The sequence below is a fragment of the Chiloscyllium punctatum genome, chromosome 24 (assembly GCF_047496795.1).
Source record: "Chiloscyllium punctatum isolate Juve2018m chromosome 24, sChiPun1.3, whole genome shotgun sequence".
Taxonomy (NCBI): Eukaryota; Metazoa; Chordata; class Chondrichthyes; order Orectolobiformes; family Hemiscylliidae; genus Chiloscyllium; species Chiloscyllium punctatum.
The window spans coordinates 89,362,275-89,377,900 of NC_092762.1; the positions used below are offsets into that span (position 1 = coordinate 89,362,275).

Below are 15,626 nucleotides of genomic sequence, written 5' to 3' on the forward strand. Positions count from 1 at the left end.
CGTATTTAGAGACTCAGTTGCATTGTCATAGTCTCCTCTAGGCAAAAAGCTGGAAAACAGGATAGGTGTAACATGATGGGCCAAATAGCCTCCTACACAGTTCGTTCTGCTATAATGCACATTTCATTAGCATGAATTGGCTATAATACGATTGACGAATTGAGGATGCTGTTTGGATAATGCAAATGTTCTACTGAATGGGTATAGTGATTTTCTATTAGTGATACTCTACAATGCCACGTTCTATAATGAAAGGTTGCAGAGGAACACAACTGTTGCATTTTTAGCAGAACAACCTGCATTGTAAACATCTAGGAGTCTAGAAGAAAAATAATTCTCTATATCTCCACTTTAAAAGATTCACGTTTTTTTCTTATGCCACATCTCTCGTTCTATTCTCTCTCAGGGGAAATATAGAACATAGAACATAGAACATAGAACAATACAGCACAGAACAGGCCCTTCGGCCCACGATGTTGTGCCGAACTTCTATCCTAGATTAAGCACCCATCCATGTACCTATCCAAATATCCTCCTGTTATCCTTCCTATCCAGTCTCCTTAGAATCCAATGTTTAAATAACATCAGCTCTTATTCTTCTAAACTCCAATAGACACAGACACAACATGCTCAACCTTTCTTCATACGATAAAGTTCATCCCTAATATAAACAAAGTGAACTGTTCTGACACAAATATATATTTTTCAAACGCAGAGACCAAACTATATACAGCATTCCTGATGTATTCTCACCAATGTCCAATACAGCAGCAGTAAAACTGTCCAACTTTTGTATTCTACTTCCCTTACAATAAATGCCAACACTCCATTTGCTTTTTAATTATTAGCTGTACCTATATAATACTGATACACCAAAACACAGATATCTCTGTGCCAATGAGTTCTACGATCATTCTTTAGTTAACTGCCTGAAACTACAGCAGAAGAGGACAATCTTCGTGTTTTGAGCCAGATCGGCTAAGTGTTTAATTTTACAATTTACAAAACTTCTTAAAAACTTCTCGGGTGGCATGGTGGCTCAGTGGCTAGCACTACAGCCTCACAGCACCAGGGACCTGGGTTCGATTCCAAACTGTCTATATGGAGTTTGAACATTCTCTCTGTGTCTGCAGAGGGTTTCCTCTGGGTGCTCCAGCTTCTCCCACAGTTCAATAATATGCAGATTAGGTGGATTGGCCATGCCAAATTGCCATTAGAATCAGGCGATCTGAAGGCTAGATGGATTAGCTAAGGAAAATGCAGGATTATGGCGATAGGAAGGGAGGATGTGCTCATTGGAGGGTTTGTGTGGACTCAATCAGCCTAATGGCCTGCTTCCACACTGGAGGGATTCTATGAAATGTAGTTCGGTGAGGTTTTGTTTTGGTCATGTTTAGATTGGGATCCGTCTCGACTGACTTTTAATGTTAAGGTTTAGCAATGTTATTCCAGAGCAGTGTTATTCAGCAGTAAGAAGTAACACTGCGCTTTTGAGCAAAATGTGTTGTATTTGCTTTTTGGCAATTTCTGGATCAGCAGCTTGTTAAAGGGGCAGAAATGGCTTTTAGTAGGGTGATGTGCTTCTCCTGTCAGATACGGGTAAACAGGGAGAATTTGAATGCTCCTGAAGGCTATGTCAGTGTTTGTTTGCGGTTTGTATTGGACTACATGAATCAGTTGGAGTGGCAGTTACAGGTAACAAGGAATTGACAAGAGCAAGGGTAGGGGAACGTCACCAGCAGGAGGTTGCTGTGCATAGTGGCTCCAACGACACAGGTAGGAAAAGGGTGAGGTTCTGAAGAGAGAATATTGGAAACTAGGCAGGAGGTTAAAAAGTAGGTCTTCAAGGTGAGTAATATCTGAACTGGTGCCATATGTTCGGGAGAATAGGAACAGTAGCATAGATCAGATGAATGAGTGGCTGAGCTGCTGTGCAGGGGACAAGAAATCACATTTTTAGATCACTGGGATCTCTTCAGGGGTAGAAATGACCTGTAATACAGGGATGGGTGCCCACCTGAATTGGAAGGGTTCCAATATCCTTGCAGGGAAATTTGCTAACGCTACTTGGGAGGCTTAAAACTAGTAACAAGGGGGGAGGTGGGGACCAAAGCAATAGTAAGAAAAAAGGCTGAGGCTGGTACAGTAGATAAAGGGCACAAATCACATAGTCAAGGCAGAAAAGAGCAAGGATGAGAACAAGGTACGACTGATAAAGAGGTAAGGCAGATGAACTTAGGGCATCATGAGGAATATGGGACTGGGATATCATAGCAACTAGAAACATGGCTCAGGGATGGACAAGATTGGCAGTTTAATGTACTGGGTTAAAGATGCTATTGGAACGATGGAAATGGTGGCAAGAGAGCAGGGAGGGTGGTATTTTTGGCTCAGAATAACATTTTAACTGTACTTGGGGGGTGGGGTGGGGGGGGAGAAGAGAATTCCTGGGAGATCTTCCAGTGAGGTTATACTGGTGGAACTGAGAAATAAGAAAGGGATGATCACGTTGTTGGGATTGCATTATAGGCCTCTCAACAGTCAATGAGAAATTGAGAAACAAAATGCAGGGATATCTCGGTTACCTGCAAGAATGATAGAATTGCAATAGTACGGGATTTTAACTTTTCAAACATAGACTGGGACTGTCAGAATGTTAAGGGCTTGGATGGGGAGGAATTTATTAAGTGCATACAAGAAAACTTTCTTATTCAATGTGAGATTGTAGGAGCAATACTTGACCTTGTGTTGGGAAATAAGGCAGGGGAAGCGTCTGAGGTGTCAGCAGGTGAGCACTTGGGGCCAGTTATCATAATTTTGTTAATTTTAAAATAGTTATGGAAACAGATAGAACTGATAAAAAAGTTAAAGTTTTAAATTTAAAGTTTTGACTCTGATAGTATTAGACAGGAACTTTCGAAAGTTGATTAGGGTAGGTTAAGGATAGTTGGTAAATGGGCGGCCTTTAGAAATGAAATAATGAGAGTTCAGAAACAATATGTTCCTGTTAGTATGAAGGACAAGGCTGGTAGGTGTAGGAAATGCTGGATGACTAGAGAAATTGAGGCTCTGATCAAGAAAATAAAAAGAGGCATATGTCAGGGCACGAGAGTTGAGATTGAGTGAATCCTTGAGGACTGTAATGGCAAAAGGATTACACTTAAGAGGGAAATTAAGAGAGCAAAAAGGGGACATGAGATAGCTTTGGTAAGTAGAGTTACAAAGAATCGAGAGTTTCTGTAAGTACAATAAAGGCAAGAATAACTAGGGAGAGAATAGGGTCGCTTAAAGATCAACATGGCCATCCATGTGTGGAAACAGAAGAGATGGGGAGATATTAAACCAAAATTTCACATCAGTATTTACCGTAGAGTAGGACATGGAAGCTAGGGAACTTGGGGAAATAAAGAGCCCTGTCTTGAAAAGAGTTCATATTACAAAAGAGGTGGTGCTGGGTGTCTTAAACGCATAAATGTAGATAAATCTCTGCAACCCGATCAGGTATTTCCCAGAACTTTGTGGTAAGCTAGGGAAGAGATTACTGGGCTCCTTGCTGAGATATTTATATCATCGACAGCCACATGTGAGGTGCCAGAAGACTGGAAGTTGGTTAATGTGGCCTCATTATTTAAGAAAAGTGCTAAGAAAAAAAACAGGGAATTGGAGATTGGTGAGCCTTATGTCAGTGGTGGCTATGCTGTTGGAAGGAATTCTGAGGAACAGGATTTACATGTATTTGGAAAAGCAAGGACTGATTAGGGACCGTCAACATTGCTTTGTGCATGGAAAGTTGTGTCTCACTAACTTGATTTTGAAGAAGTAACAAAGACGATTGATGAGGGCAGAGCAGTCAATGCTGTCTAGTTGGACTTCAGCAAAGCGTTTGACAAGTTTCTGCATGGTGGATAGGTAAGCAAGTTAGCCAACTAGATACAAAATTGGCTCGAAGATAGGAGCCAGGGGGTAATAGTAGAGGGTGGTTTTTCAGATTAGAGACCTGTGACCAGCATTGTGCCACAAAAGTTGGTGCTAGGTCCACTGTTCTTTGTCATTTATATAAATGATTTGGATGTGAATATAGAAGTCACAGGTAGACAGGGTGGCAAAGGCAACATTTGGCATGCTTGTCTTCATTAGGTAGAACACTGAGTATACGAGTTAGGACTTCAAGTTGCGGCTGTACATTAGAGAGATCATTATGGCATACAATTCTGGTTACCCTTCCATAGGAAGGATGTCACTAAACTTGAGAGGGTGCAGAAAAGATTTACAACAACGTTGCCAGGGTTGGAGGTTTGAGCTGTAGGGAGAGGCTGAACAGGCTGGGCTATTTTCTCTGGAGCATTGGAGGCTAAGGGATGACCTTATAGAGTTTTGAGGGGCAGGGATAGGCTGAATATCCAAGGTCTTTTTTGTAGGGTGGGGAAGAGTCCAAAACTAAGGGCATAAGTTTATGGCAAGAGGGGAAAGATATAAAAGGGACCTTAGGAACAGCCTTTTCATTCAGAGGGTGGTGTGTGAATGGAATGAGCTGCCAGAGGAGTCAGGGTGAAAGGGAAGGCTCGTAGGTATACGGAATGCTGGGTGACTAAAGAAATTGAGGGTTTGGTTAAGAAAAAGGAGGAAACATATGTCAGGTATAGACAGGATAGATCGAGTGAATCCTTAGAAGAGTATAAAGGAAGTAGGAGCATACTTAAGAGGGAAATCAGGTGGTCAAAAAGAGGACATGAGATAGCTTTGGCAAATAGAATTAAGGAGAATCCAAAGGGTTTTACAAATACATGAAGGACAAAAGGGTAACTAGGGAGAGAACAGGGCCCCTCAAAGATCAGCAAGGCGGCCTTTGTGTGGAGCCACAGAAAATGGGGGAGATTAGATTAGATTACTTACAGTGTGGAAACAGGCCCTTCGGCCCAACAAGTCCACACCGACCCGCCGAAGCGCAACCCATCCATACCCCTACATTTACCCCTTACCCAACACTATGGGCAATTTAGCATAGCCAATTCACCTGACCTGCACATCTTTGGACTGTTGGAGGAAACCCACACAGACACAGGGAGAACGTGCAAACTCCACATAGTCAGTCGCCTGAGGCGGGAATTGAACCCGGGTCTCTGGCGCTGTGAGGCAGCAGTGCTAACCACTGTACCACCGTGCCGCCCAAATGAGTATTTTGCATCAGTATTTGCTGTGGAAAAGGATATGAAAGACATCGACTGTAGGGAAATAGATGGTGACATCTTGCAAAATGTCCATGTTGCAGAGGAGGAAGTGCTGGATATCTTGAAACGGGTAAAGGTGGATAAATCCCCAGGACCTGATCAGGTGTACCCTAGAACTCTGTGGGAAGCTAGAGAAGTGATTGCTGGGCCTCTTGCTGAGATATTTGTATCATCAATGGTCACAGGGGAGGTGCTGGAAGACTGGAGGTTGGCAAACGTGGTGCCACTATTTAAGAAGGGCGGTAAGGAGAAGCCAGGGAACTATAGACTGGTAAGCCTGACCTTGGTGGTGGGCAAGTTGTCGGAGGGAATACTGAGGGACAGGATGTACATGTATTTGGAAAGGCAAGGACTGATTTGGGATAGTCAACATGGCTTTGTGTGTGGGAAATCATGTCTCAGAAACTTAACTGAGATTTTTGAAGTAGTAACAAAGAGGATTAATAAGGGCAGAGCAGTAGATGTGATCTATATAGACATCAGTAAGGCGTTCCATAAGGTTTCCCATGGGAGACTGGTGAGCAAGGTTAGACCTCATGGAATATAGGGAGGACTAGCCACTTGGATACAGAACTGTCTCAAAGGTAGAAGACAGAGGCTGGTGGTGGAGGGTTGTTTTTCAGAATGGAGACCTGTGACCAGTGGAGTGCCAGAAGGATCGGGTGCTCTGTCCACTACTTTTCGTCACTCACATAAAAGATTTGGACGTGAGCACAAGAGGTACAGTTAGTAACTTTGCAGATTACACCAAAATTTACTAACCCATCCTTCTACACCCACATCCAGATCATGTGGCCCCAAAACAGATACTTGTGGTATGCCACTAGTAACTGAACTCCAAGATGAACATCTCCCATCAACCACTACCCTCTGTCTTCTTTCAGCTAGCCAATTTCTGATCCAAACCGCTAAATCACCTTCAATCCTGTAACTTTGTATTTTGTGCAATAGCTGAAAATGTGTTCCTGGAAAAGCGCAGCAGGTCAGGCAGCATCCAAGGAGCAGGAGAATCGACTTTTCGGGCATAAGCCCTTCTTCAGGCTCATGCCCGAAACGTCGATACTCCTGTTCCTTGGATGCTGCCTGACCTGCTGCGCTTTTCCAGCAACACATTTTCAGCTCTGATCTCCAGCATCTGCAGTCCTCACTTTCTCCTCGAATATTTTGTGCAATAGCCTTCTATGTGGAACCTTATCAAACTCCTTACTGAGGTCCATATACACCGCATCAACCAGTTTACCTTCATCCACCTGTTTTGTCACCTTCTCGAAGAGCTCAATGTTAGTGAGGAATGACCTTCTCTTCACAAAACTGCGTTGACTATCCCTAATCAAATTATTCCTTTCCAGATGATTATAAATCCTATCTTTTATAACCTTTTCCAACACCTTACCCACAACCGAAGTACGGCTCACTGGTCTGTAATTACAAGGGTTGTCCCGACTCCCCTTCTTGAACAAGGGAACAACATTTGCTATCTTCCAGTCTTCTGGCACCACTCCTGTCAACAATGATGACATAAAGATCAAATCCAAAGGCTCTGCAATCTCCTCCCTAACTTCCCAGAGAATCCGAGGATAAATCCCATCCGGCCCAGGAGTCTTATCTATTTTCAGATCTTCCAAAATTGCTAAAACTTTCTCTTTGTCAACTGCAATCCCATCTAATCTTGTAGCCTGATCTCTGTATTCTCACTAACATTGCCCTTTTCCAAAGTGAATAATGACAAAAAGTATTTATTAAACGCTTATGTCCTCAGATTGCCCACACAAGTTTCTACGATTATCTTCCGCCCGAATCTTACTCTAGTCATTCTTTTATTCCTGATATACCTATAGAAGGCCTTAGGGTTTTCCTTGATCCTATCCACCAACAACTTCTTATGTTGCCTCCCGGCTCTTCTAGCCCTTTCTTAAGATCTTTTCTGGCTAACTTATAAACCTCGAGCCCCCTAACTGAGTCTTCACGCCTCATCCTCACATAAGCTTTCCTCTTCCTCTTGACAAGAGCTTCAACTTCTTTAGTAAGCCATGCCTGTCTCTCTCTCTCTCTCTCTCTCTCGACAACTACCTCCCTGCCTGATAGATAGATACTTATCAAGGACCCGCAGTAGCTGTTTCTTGAATAAGCTCCACATTTCAAGTGTGTCCATCCCCTGCAGTTTCCTTCCCCATCCTAAATCTTGCCTAATTACATCATAATTGCCTTCCCCCGCTGTAACTCTTCCCTTTCCATCGCTAAAGTAAACATAACCGAATTGTGGTCACTATCACCAATATGCTCATCTGCCTCCAAATCTAACACCTGACTGAGTTCATTCCCTAGTACCAAATCTCCCCTTGCTAGCCTGTCTACATACTGTGTTAGAAAGCCCTCCTGCACACATTGAACAAAAACTGACCCATCTAAACTACTTGAACTATATATTCCCAGTCAATATTGGGGATGTTAAAGTCCCCCATAACAACTACCCTGTTACTCTTGCTCCTATCGAGAATCATCTTTGTTATCCTTTACTTTACATCCCTGGAACGATTCAGAGGCCAAGAGAGAACTTCCAACAGGGTGCCCTCTCCTTTCCTGTTTCTAACCTCAGCCCAAACTATATCAGTGAATGAGTCCTCAAACATTATCTCAGCTGTTGTATTACTACCATTGATTAACTATACCACACCCCCACCTCTTTTACCATTTTGTCTGTTCTTGCTGAAACATCTAAATCCCGGAATCTGCAACAACCATTCCTGTCCCTCTTTTAGCCATGTCTTTGAAATGGCCACAACATTGAAATCTCAGGTACCAACCCATGCTGCAAGTTCACCCACCTTATTCTGGATGCTCCTAGCATTCAAGTACATACATTTCAAACCAACATCCTGACTGGTGGAATAAGGTAATTGCACTGGCCTCCACCATTTCCTTTGGCAGCCCAATCCACACACTCACCACCGTGTGAGAGAAACAGTTGCCCCTTAGGTCTCTTTTAAAGCTTTCCTCTCTGACCTTAAACCTATGCTCTCTACTTCTGGACTTTCTCCACCCCAGGGAAGAGACTGGGGTGGGGTTTCTGCCTCAGCCATTGGCCCATCTGATCAAAATCCTGTTGTAATCCAAGGTAACCTTCGCTGTCCACTCCATCTCAAAATCAATCTAGTCCCATCTGCCAGCATTTGGCCCTATCCCTCTAAACCTTCCCTATTAGTGTACCCATTTCAGTTGCCTTTTCATGTTGTAATTGTACCAGTCTCTACCACTTCCTCTGGCAGTTCATTCCAAACAGTGTGTGTGAGAAAAAGTTGCCCCTTAAGTCCCTTTTAAATCTTTCCCCTCTCACCTTAAACATATGCCCTGCTATCCTAGGAAAAAAGACCTGGGCTATTCACCCTTTCAAGTTTCGCAAAATCCTTCCTATCAGGGGGAGACTAGAATTAAATGAAGTATTCCACAAGTGGCCTAACCAAGGTCCTGTACAGCCACAACACGAGCTCCCAGCTCTATACTCAATGCACTGACCAATAAAGGCAAGCATACCCAAACACCACCTTCACTATTCTGGCTACTTGTGACTCTACTTTTAAGGAACTATGAATGTGCACTCCAAGGTCTTTTTGTTCAGTATCACTCTCCAGGATCTTTAAGTATAATACATCACAGTTTTTAAATCCCCTTCTCTATCCGCCTGAAAACTTGAAACCCGGTAATAATGAGCGGTCTTCTCGCCTCCCCTTTGGTGTAGCTATGCTATCAAGTTATGCGTTGACCTATGCCCTCAGTTTTTGTATACTCCTTGCATCGCAAATGTGCATTTTGATACTGCCAAATTCTTGCACTTTACAGCCTTTCACTCCCGAAAAGCAGAAGCAGCAGAGATATTCGCTGAATTTCTGCATCCTATTCCACGTTCTGAACTTGCCCTTAGGTTCCCACCTCTCTGCCAATCTTGCTTAAATCCTAAACCATTCGAACGAATCTCTCGGCAAAGATATTTGTCTTGGCCCTGTCATATATAGACCATCTAGTCATATAGGTTCCAGTTTCCCTAGAACCAGTCCCAGTGCCCCAGAAATTACCACCCTTCTAAAGCAGGTTTCCAGCAATCACTCTATTCTCCTCTTTTGATACTCACTGGCATGGAAAGACACAATCTTGAAATTTCTTTCCATCTCCTATCAAACCCACTGAAATCTACTTTCTGACCTTGTCCCCACTATCTTTTTTTAGTCATTCAAGGAATGTGGGCATTACTGGCTAGACCAGCATTTGTTGCACATTCTTAATTGCCCAGAGGGTACTTAAGAGTTGACCACATTTCTGCAGGTCTGGAGTCACATGTAGGGCAAAGCTGAAAAAAATGATGCAATTTTCCTTTTCTTTAGTGAGCTACATGGATTTTTCCAAAAATCGATAATGGTTTAATGATCATTATTGGGCTCTTATTTCCAGATTATTATTGAATTCAAATTCTATCAGCTGCCATGGCAGGATTTGAACCCGAGTCACAAGAACATTGCTTGGATCTCTGGTTTAACAGTTTAGCCATAATACCAGTAGGCCATTATCTAAGAGTTGGCTAGAGCTCTCAAGGGTTATGGAGATAAGGCAGGAACAGGATACTGATTAAGGATGATCAGCCATGATCATATTGAATAGTGGTGCAGGCTCGAAGGGCAGAATGGCCTACTCCTGCACCTATTGTCTATTATCTCTGCCAGCCTGATGAAATCTGCTTTTCAACCTCATTCTCACAACCTTCTGCATAGACCTCTGCAATGTGCTTTCTGATTTCATTTCCATTGCTACCCAAGTCATTGGTGCCAATGTTGATCATGCTCCCCCTGAAGGCTGTCTTGCAGTCATTCTAACACCCTGGCATTAGGGAGGCAACAGCCTCCCAGGCTTGGGCTGACAAGTGGCAGTTAACTTTCACATCACACAAATGCCAGACAATGACCATCTCTAACAAATGAGAATATAGCCATTGCTCCATGATGGTCAATGGTATTACAATTGCTGAATCCTGCACTATCAATACCCTGATGGTTACCACAAGACTAAACTGGACTGCCACATAAATACTGTAGCTGCAAGAACTGCATCAAGTTAAGTGTGATGAAATACTCCCCATTTGCCTAGATGAGTGCAGCTTCAACAACACTCAACACAGTTGACAGCATAGAGAACAAAGCAATCTACTTGACTGGCACCACATCCACAAACATTCCCTCCCAACACCACTGACAGAGTACCAACAGTGTACACCATCTGCAAGATGCACTGCAGAAACTCACAAAGTCTCTTCAGACAGCAAACCCATCACCGCTTTCACCTAGAAGGACAAGTTCCTCTCCAAGCCACATACCATGCTGAGTTGGAAATATGGCGCCACTTGTTCAGTGCTGAACATTCAAAATCCTGGAACACTTGCCCCAATTACACAGTGGATGCACTCAGACCAAATCGACTTCAGTGCTACCACCGTCCCCAGATATAATCAGGAATTGAAAATAAATGCTGGCCTAGCAACAAAGTCCACATCTCCTGCGTAAGGCAACAATAGGGAAAACACTTGTCCAATGAAAGAGGAGTGGCTAGTTCTCCCAGTTCAGTTTTTTTCCTGGTTTGGTTTTAGCAAGCAGTCTGTTCAAAGCTGGTCAAAGAAAGCTGCTGGGTAAAAAGGTTCCCTGATTCAACAGATGTTTCTGGCTGATTCTCTAACATCTCTCCTGTAAGAACCTATATTTGAATTTACCTTTTTGCCAAGGGGTGTGTTTATGGAGATGTTGCAGGAAATTGGGACAGCTCTTGTGTTACATTGTGGGGATATTGTGTTGGTTGGGTTTTCAAGTAGTTGTTATTCTAAATTCTGTTTTCCTTTGCTTGTGTTTTACTCGGTGGTGTGTAAATAACTGCTGTATTACTTGAAGCCAAGTCATCTGACCAGCAGCATCACTTTTGGAATATCCACCTTACATCTGCCAAAAACAACGAAAAAAGTTAGCATCTGGGCTCCCTTAAAATGTTCTGAGGGGTTCTGGCCTGGTCTATAACAATACTCTTACCCAATTGTTCCTCTACAGACATTTGGTCCATTTAGTCCATCTCATTCTCAGCGTCAGGTCCAAAATGCCTCCCGAGTTAAACCAAGAACATAAAGATCAGGGGATTTCAAAACATGTTTCAGAAAAGCGTCCTCCTCCTTCACTTGATATATGGGATATTAATGTCCTACAAGATCATCTCTCTCTCTATTTCTTACAAATCTCCATGATTTCTATGCACATTTGCACCTCTATTTCTGTCTCACTATTTGGAGGGACAGAGAATATCCATTAATTGTGTGGCCATACCCATTCTTGTTTCACAACTTTCTCCTAGAGCAGAGAGCTTGTGCTTGCTCAAGTTTACAATCACGCATCTGTCGTAGATGCCTCATATATTCACCTGCTCATGCTCTCTCGTCCCAGGGCATGTTCCCTCAGCTGTGAAGCCTTAACTCAAAATAAATTTCAGGCTCCTAGTCATTCATTCTGTTGGAACCATCTTTTGATTTCAAGAAACTGGGACATTCTTCCATAAACCCAAAAGTCAATGTAACAAGCTGATCGAATCACTCACATACATGCATATGACATGCATGCACACAGAATCATGCAGATGTGTAGAGTCATATAGTCACATACACACCAAAACAGGTGGCAATGGGAAGATTAAAAATGCTCAGAAACAGTCCATATTAAACAGCCACATGATGATGGAGAGTGACAAAGCAAATTGTGACATGGGCAAAGATGGGACAGCATCATTGCAATCATCAATTAGTCACAACAGTTAAGCTCTGGAAGCAAAGGTTCCCTTACTTGAGGGGAGCTGCCTGGAGAGAAGCCTTGATTGGATCCAGGGGAGGTGGGAGACTGGTTGGCTGGAGATCCAGCATTACTGCGGTACTGATGGAGGGAAGCCTACAGAACAACACAGAGTTAAGAGCGACTGCTGAGCAAGCAGAGTATAACAACTTGGGCTGAGTGGATACAAGAAAATATGCTACTATAACTATTTTCAAATCCTTGTTTCCATTAAAAGTAGTTCACAGCTATCTGAGACAAACAACGAATCAAAATACCAACCAGGAACATAGAACAATACAGCATAGAACAGGCCCTTCGGCCCACGATGTTGTGCCGAACATTTGTCCTAGCTTAAATATTTGTCCTAGCTTAAGCACCTACCTATGTACCTATCCAATTGCCGCTTAAAGGTCACCAATGATTCTGACTCTGCCAATCCCACAGGCAGTGCATTCCATGCCCCCACCACTCTCTGGGTAAAGAACCTACCCCTGACATCCCCCCCATACCTTCCACCCTTCACCTTAAATTTATGTCCCCTTGTAACACTCTGTTGTACCCGGGGAAAAAGTCTCTGACTGTCTACTCTGTCTATTCCCTTGATCATCTTATAAACCTCTATCAAGTCACCCCTCATCCTTCGCCGTTCCAATGAGAAAAGGCCTAGCACTCTCAACCTATCCTCGTACGACCTATTCTCCATTCCAGGCAACACCCTGGTAAATCTTCTCTGTACCCTCTCCAAAGCTTCCACATCTTTTCTAAAATAAGGCGACCAGAACTGCACACAGTACTCCAAATGTGGCCTTACCAAGGTCCTGTACAGCTGCAACATCACCTCACGACTCTTGAATTCAATCCCTCTGCTAATGAACGCTAATACACCATAGGCCTTCTTACAAGCTCTATCCACCTGAGTGGAGTTTTAGGGATTCCATCCTTTTTATGTGAAAACGTTAGATTGGTTCCAATTAACACTGCAGTAAGAGAATCTGAGGAACAAAGTGGTACTATGATACAGAACTCTCTCTCCTCAGCTTGCACCCACCACCCTCTCTCGCACAGGGCCTGCTGGCATCCTTCTTCACTCACATGTTCTATTCAACATCCTTCATGTTTCCTCCCACCTTCTGTCACAACCACTCCACGCTCACTTTATCTGTTGCTCACTCTTTCCTCTGCCCCACTGACTAACTATCTTGCACAATTTTGATAGTATTAGGCAAGAACTTTCAAAAGTTTACTGGGACAGATGTTTGCAGGTACAGAGGAAACTTGATTATCTGAATACCAATTATCCGAAAATCGGATTCTCCAAAGGAGATCTTGAGGTCCTGATAGAAACATTACATCAAAGACGTGTTTCCAGCAGTGATCATGTCTTTTGTTTACAGTGATTAAACAGGCACCAACTCTAAATGACTAACCTCCCACCCTCCCTCTCTCACTACACTTTCCCTGGAGTTCTACAAAGGGGTGTGTCCTAACCCTGCTCTCCAATATTTTCCTGTACAGGGCAAACATGGAACCTGTCAAAAAACTGCAGTAAAAATTGTGTATATGTACGCGTGCGCTATTTGGAGACTTACCCCACAAAGGCAGGAGCGGTGGCAGCAGCAGCAGTCTTGTTGTTGGTATACAGTCCAGCTGCCCCGGAGAGGGGGCTGTGTTGGGGGCGGGGAATTGCACGCTTTGCTCTGGGGGCGGGGTTGGACCAGGTTAGGAGTGGGGGGGCAGAGTTGGACTGGGTCGAGGGCTTGCGCACTTTGTGCTGGGGGGTGGAGGGGGGAGAGAGAGAGAGAGAGAGAGAGAGAAAAAAACGAGAGAACGAGGGGGGGGGGGGTGGGGGTGGCATCTTGCGTGCTGCTGCAGTCTCCTGAACGGGGAGCAGACTTTAAAAACTCCCAGTCGCAGAGGAAAGGCATTTAATCGATTTTCCGAATAATCGATTATCTGAACGAAATAGTGCCTGCCCATCTCATTCGGATAATTGAGTTAGATTACATTACAGTGTGGAAACAGGCCCTTCGGCCCAACAGGTCCACACCGACCTGCCGAAGCGCAACCCACCCATACCCCTACATTTACCCCTTACCTAACACTACGGGCAATTTAGCATGGCCAATTCACCTGACCTGCACATCTTTTTGGGAGGAAACCGGAGCACCCGGAGGAAACCCATGCAGACACAGGGAGAACGTGCAAACTGCACACAGTCAGTCGCCTGAGGCGGGAATTGAACCCGGGTCTCAGGCGCTGTGAGGCAGCAGTGCTAACCACTGTGCCACCGTGCCGCCCACTGTAAATGAACAGCTAGAAATGGGAGGCCTTCAAAAATGAGATGAGAGTCTAGAGATAGTATGTTCCTGTTAGGGAAAAGGGCAAGGCTGGTGGATATAGGGAATGCTGGATGACTAGAGAAATTGAGGGTTTGGTCAAAAATAAGGAAGCACATGTCAGGTATAGACAGCAGAGATTGGGTGATTCCCTGGAAGAATGTAAAGACAGTAGGAGTATACTTGGGGAAATCAGGAGGGCAAAAAGAAGACATGATAGCTTTAGCAAATAAGCTTAAGGAGAATCCAAAGGGATGCTACAAATACATTAAGGATAAAAGAATAACTAGGGAGCGAAGAGAGCCCCTTAAATATCAGCAAGGACACAAGAGGTGGGGGAGATACTAAACAAGTATTTTGCATCAGTTTTTACTGTGGAGAAAGATATGGATGAAAGAGAACATGGGTGAATGAACAGCAACATCTTGAAAAATGTCCATATTACACTGGAGGTAGCAGTGAATGTCTTTAAATAAGTAAAGGTGAATAAAACTACATGACCTGATCAGGTGTACCCTTGAACTCTGTGGGAAGCTAGACAAATATTACTGGGCCCCTTGCTCAGATATTTGTATCATCATTAGCCATGGGTGAGGTGCTAGAAGACTGGAGGTTGGCTCATGTGGTGCCACTATTTAAGAAAGGTGGTAAGGAAAAGTCAGGGAACTATAGACCGGTGGGCCTGACATCATTGGTGGGCAAATTTTTGGAGGGCATCCTGAGGGACAGGGTTTACATGTATTTGGAAAGGCAAGTACTGTTTAGGGATAGTCATCATAGCTTTGTACACGGGAAATTGTATCTCACTGACTTGAGTTTTCTGAAAAAGTAACGAAGAGGATCGATACCCAAGACATAGGAGTGGAAGGCAGGCCATTCGGCCCATCGAGTCCACTCCACCATTTAATCCTGGCTGAAGGGCATTTCAACTTCACATACCTGCAGTCCCCCTATAGCCCTTAATTCTTTGTGAGATCAAGAACTTAGCAATCTCTGCCTTGAAGAAATCCAACATCCCAGCCTCCACTGTGCTCCGTGGCAATGAATTCCACAGGCCCACTACACTCTGGCTGAAGAAATGTCTCATTTCCATTCTAAATTGACACCCTTTAATTCTACGGCTATGCCCACGGGTCCTAGTCTCCCCGCTAAACCGAAACAACTTTCTGGCATCCACCCGCTCTTACATTATTTTGTAAGTTTCTATTAGATCTCCC

The 15,626-nt window shown here is 43.8% G+C and overlaps 1 protein-coding gene across 2 annotated transcripts in view; it reads right to left on the reverse strand.

Moving 5' to 3' along the window:
- The window catches only part of LOC140494840 (CREB-regulated transcription coactivator 1-like), a 145,864-nt gene that overhangs the window by 41,915 nt on the left and 88,323 nt on the right, over positions 1-15,626 (reverse strand). The window contains exon 11 of one of the 2 annotated variants that reach the window (XM_072594510.1): positions 12,086-12,187. The exons of the other annotated variant lie outside the window; for it this stretch is intronic. Coding sequence (XP_072450611.1) covers positions 12,086-12,187 — 102 coding nt within the window. The remainder of the gene's footprint in view (positions 1-12,085; positions 12,188-15,626) is intronic. 2 annotated transcript variants of the gene reach the window in all.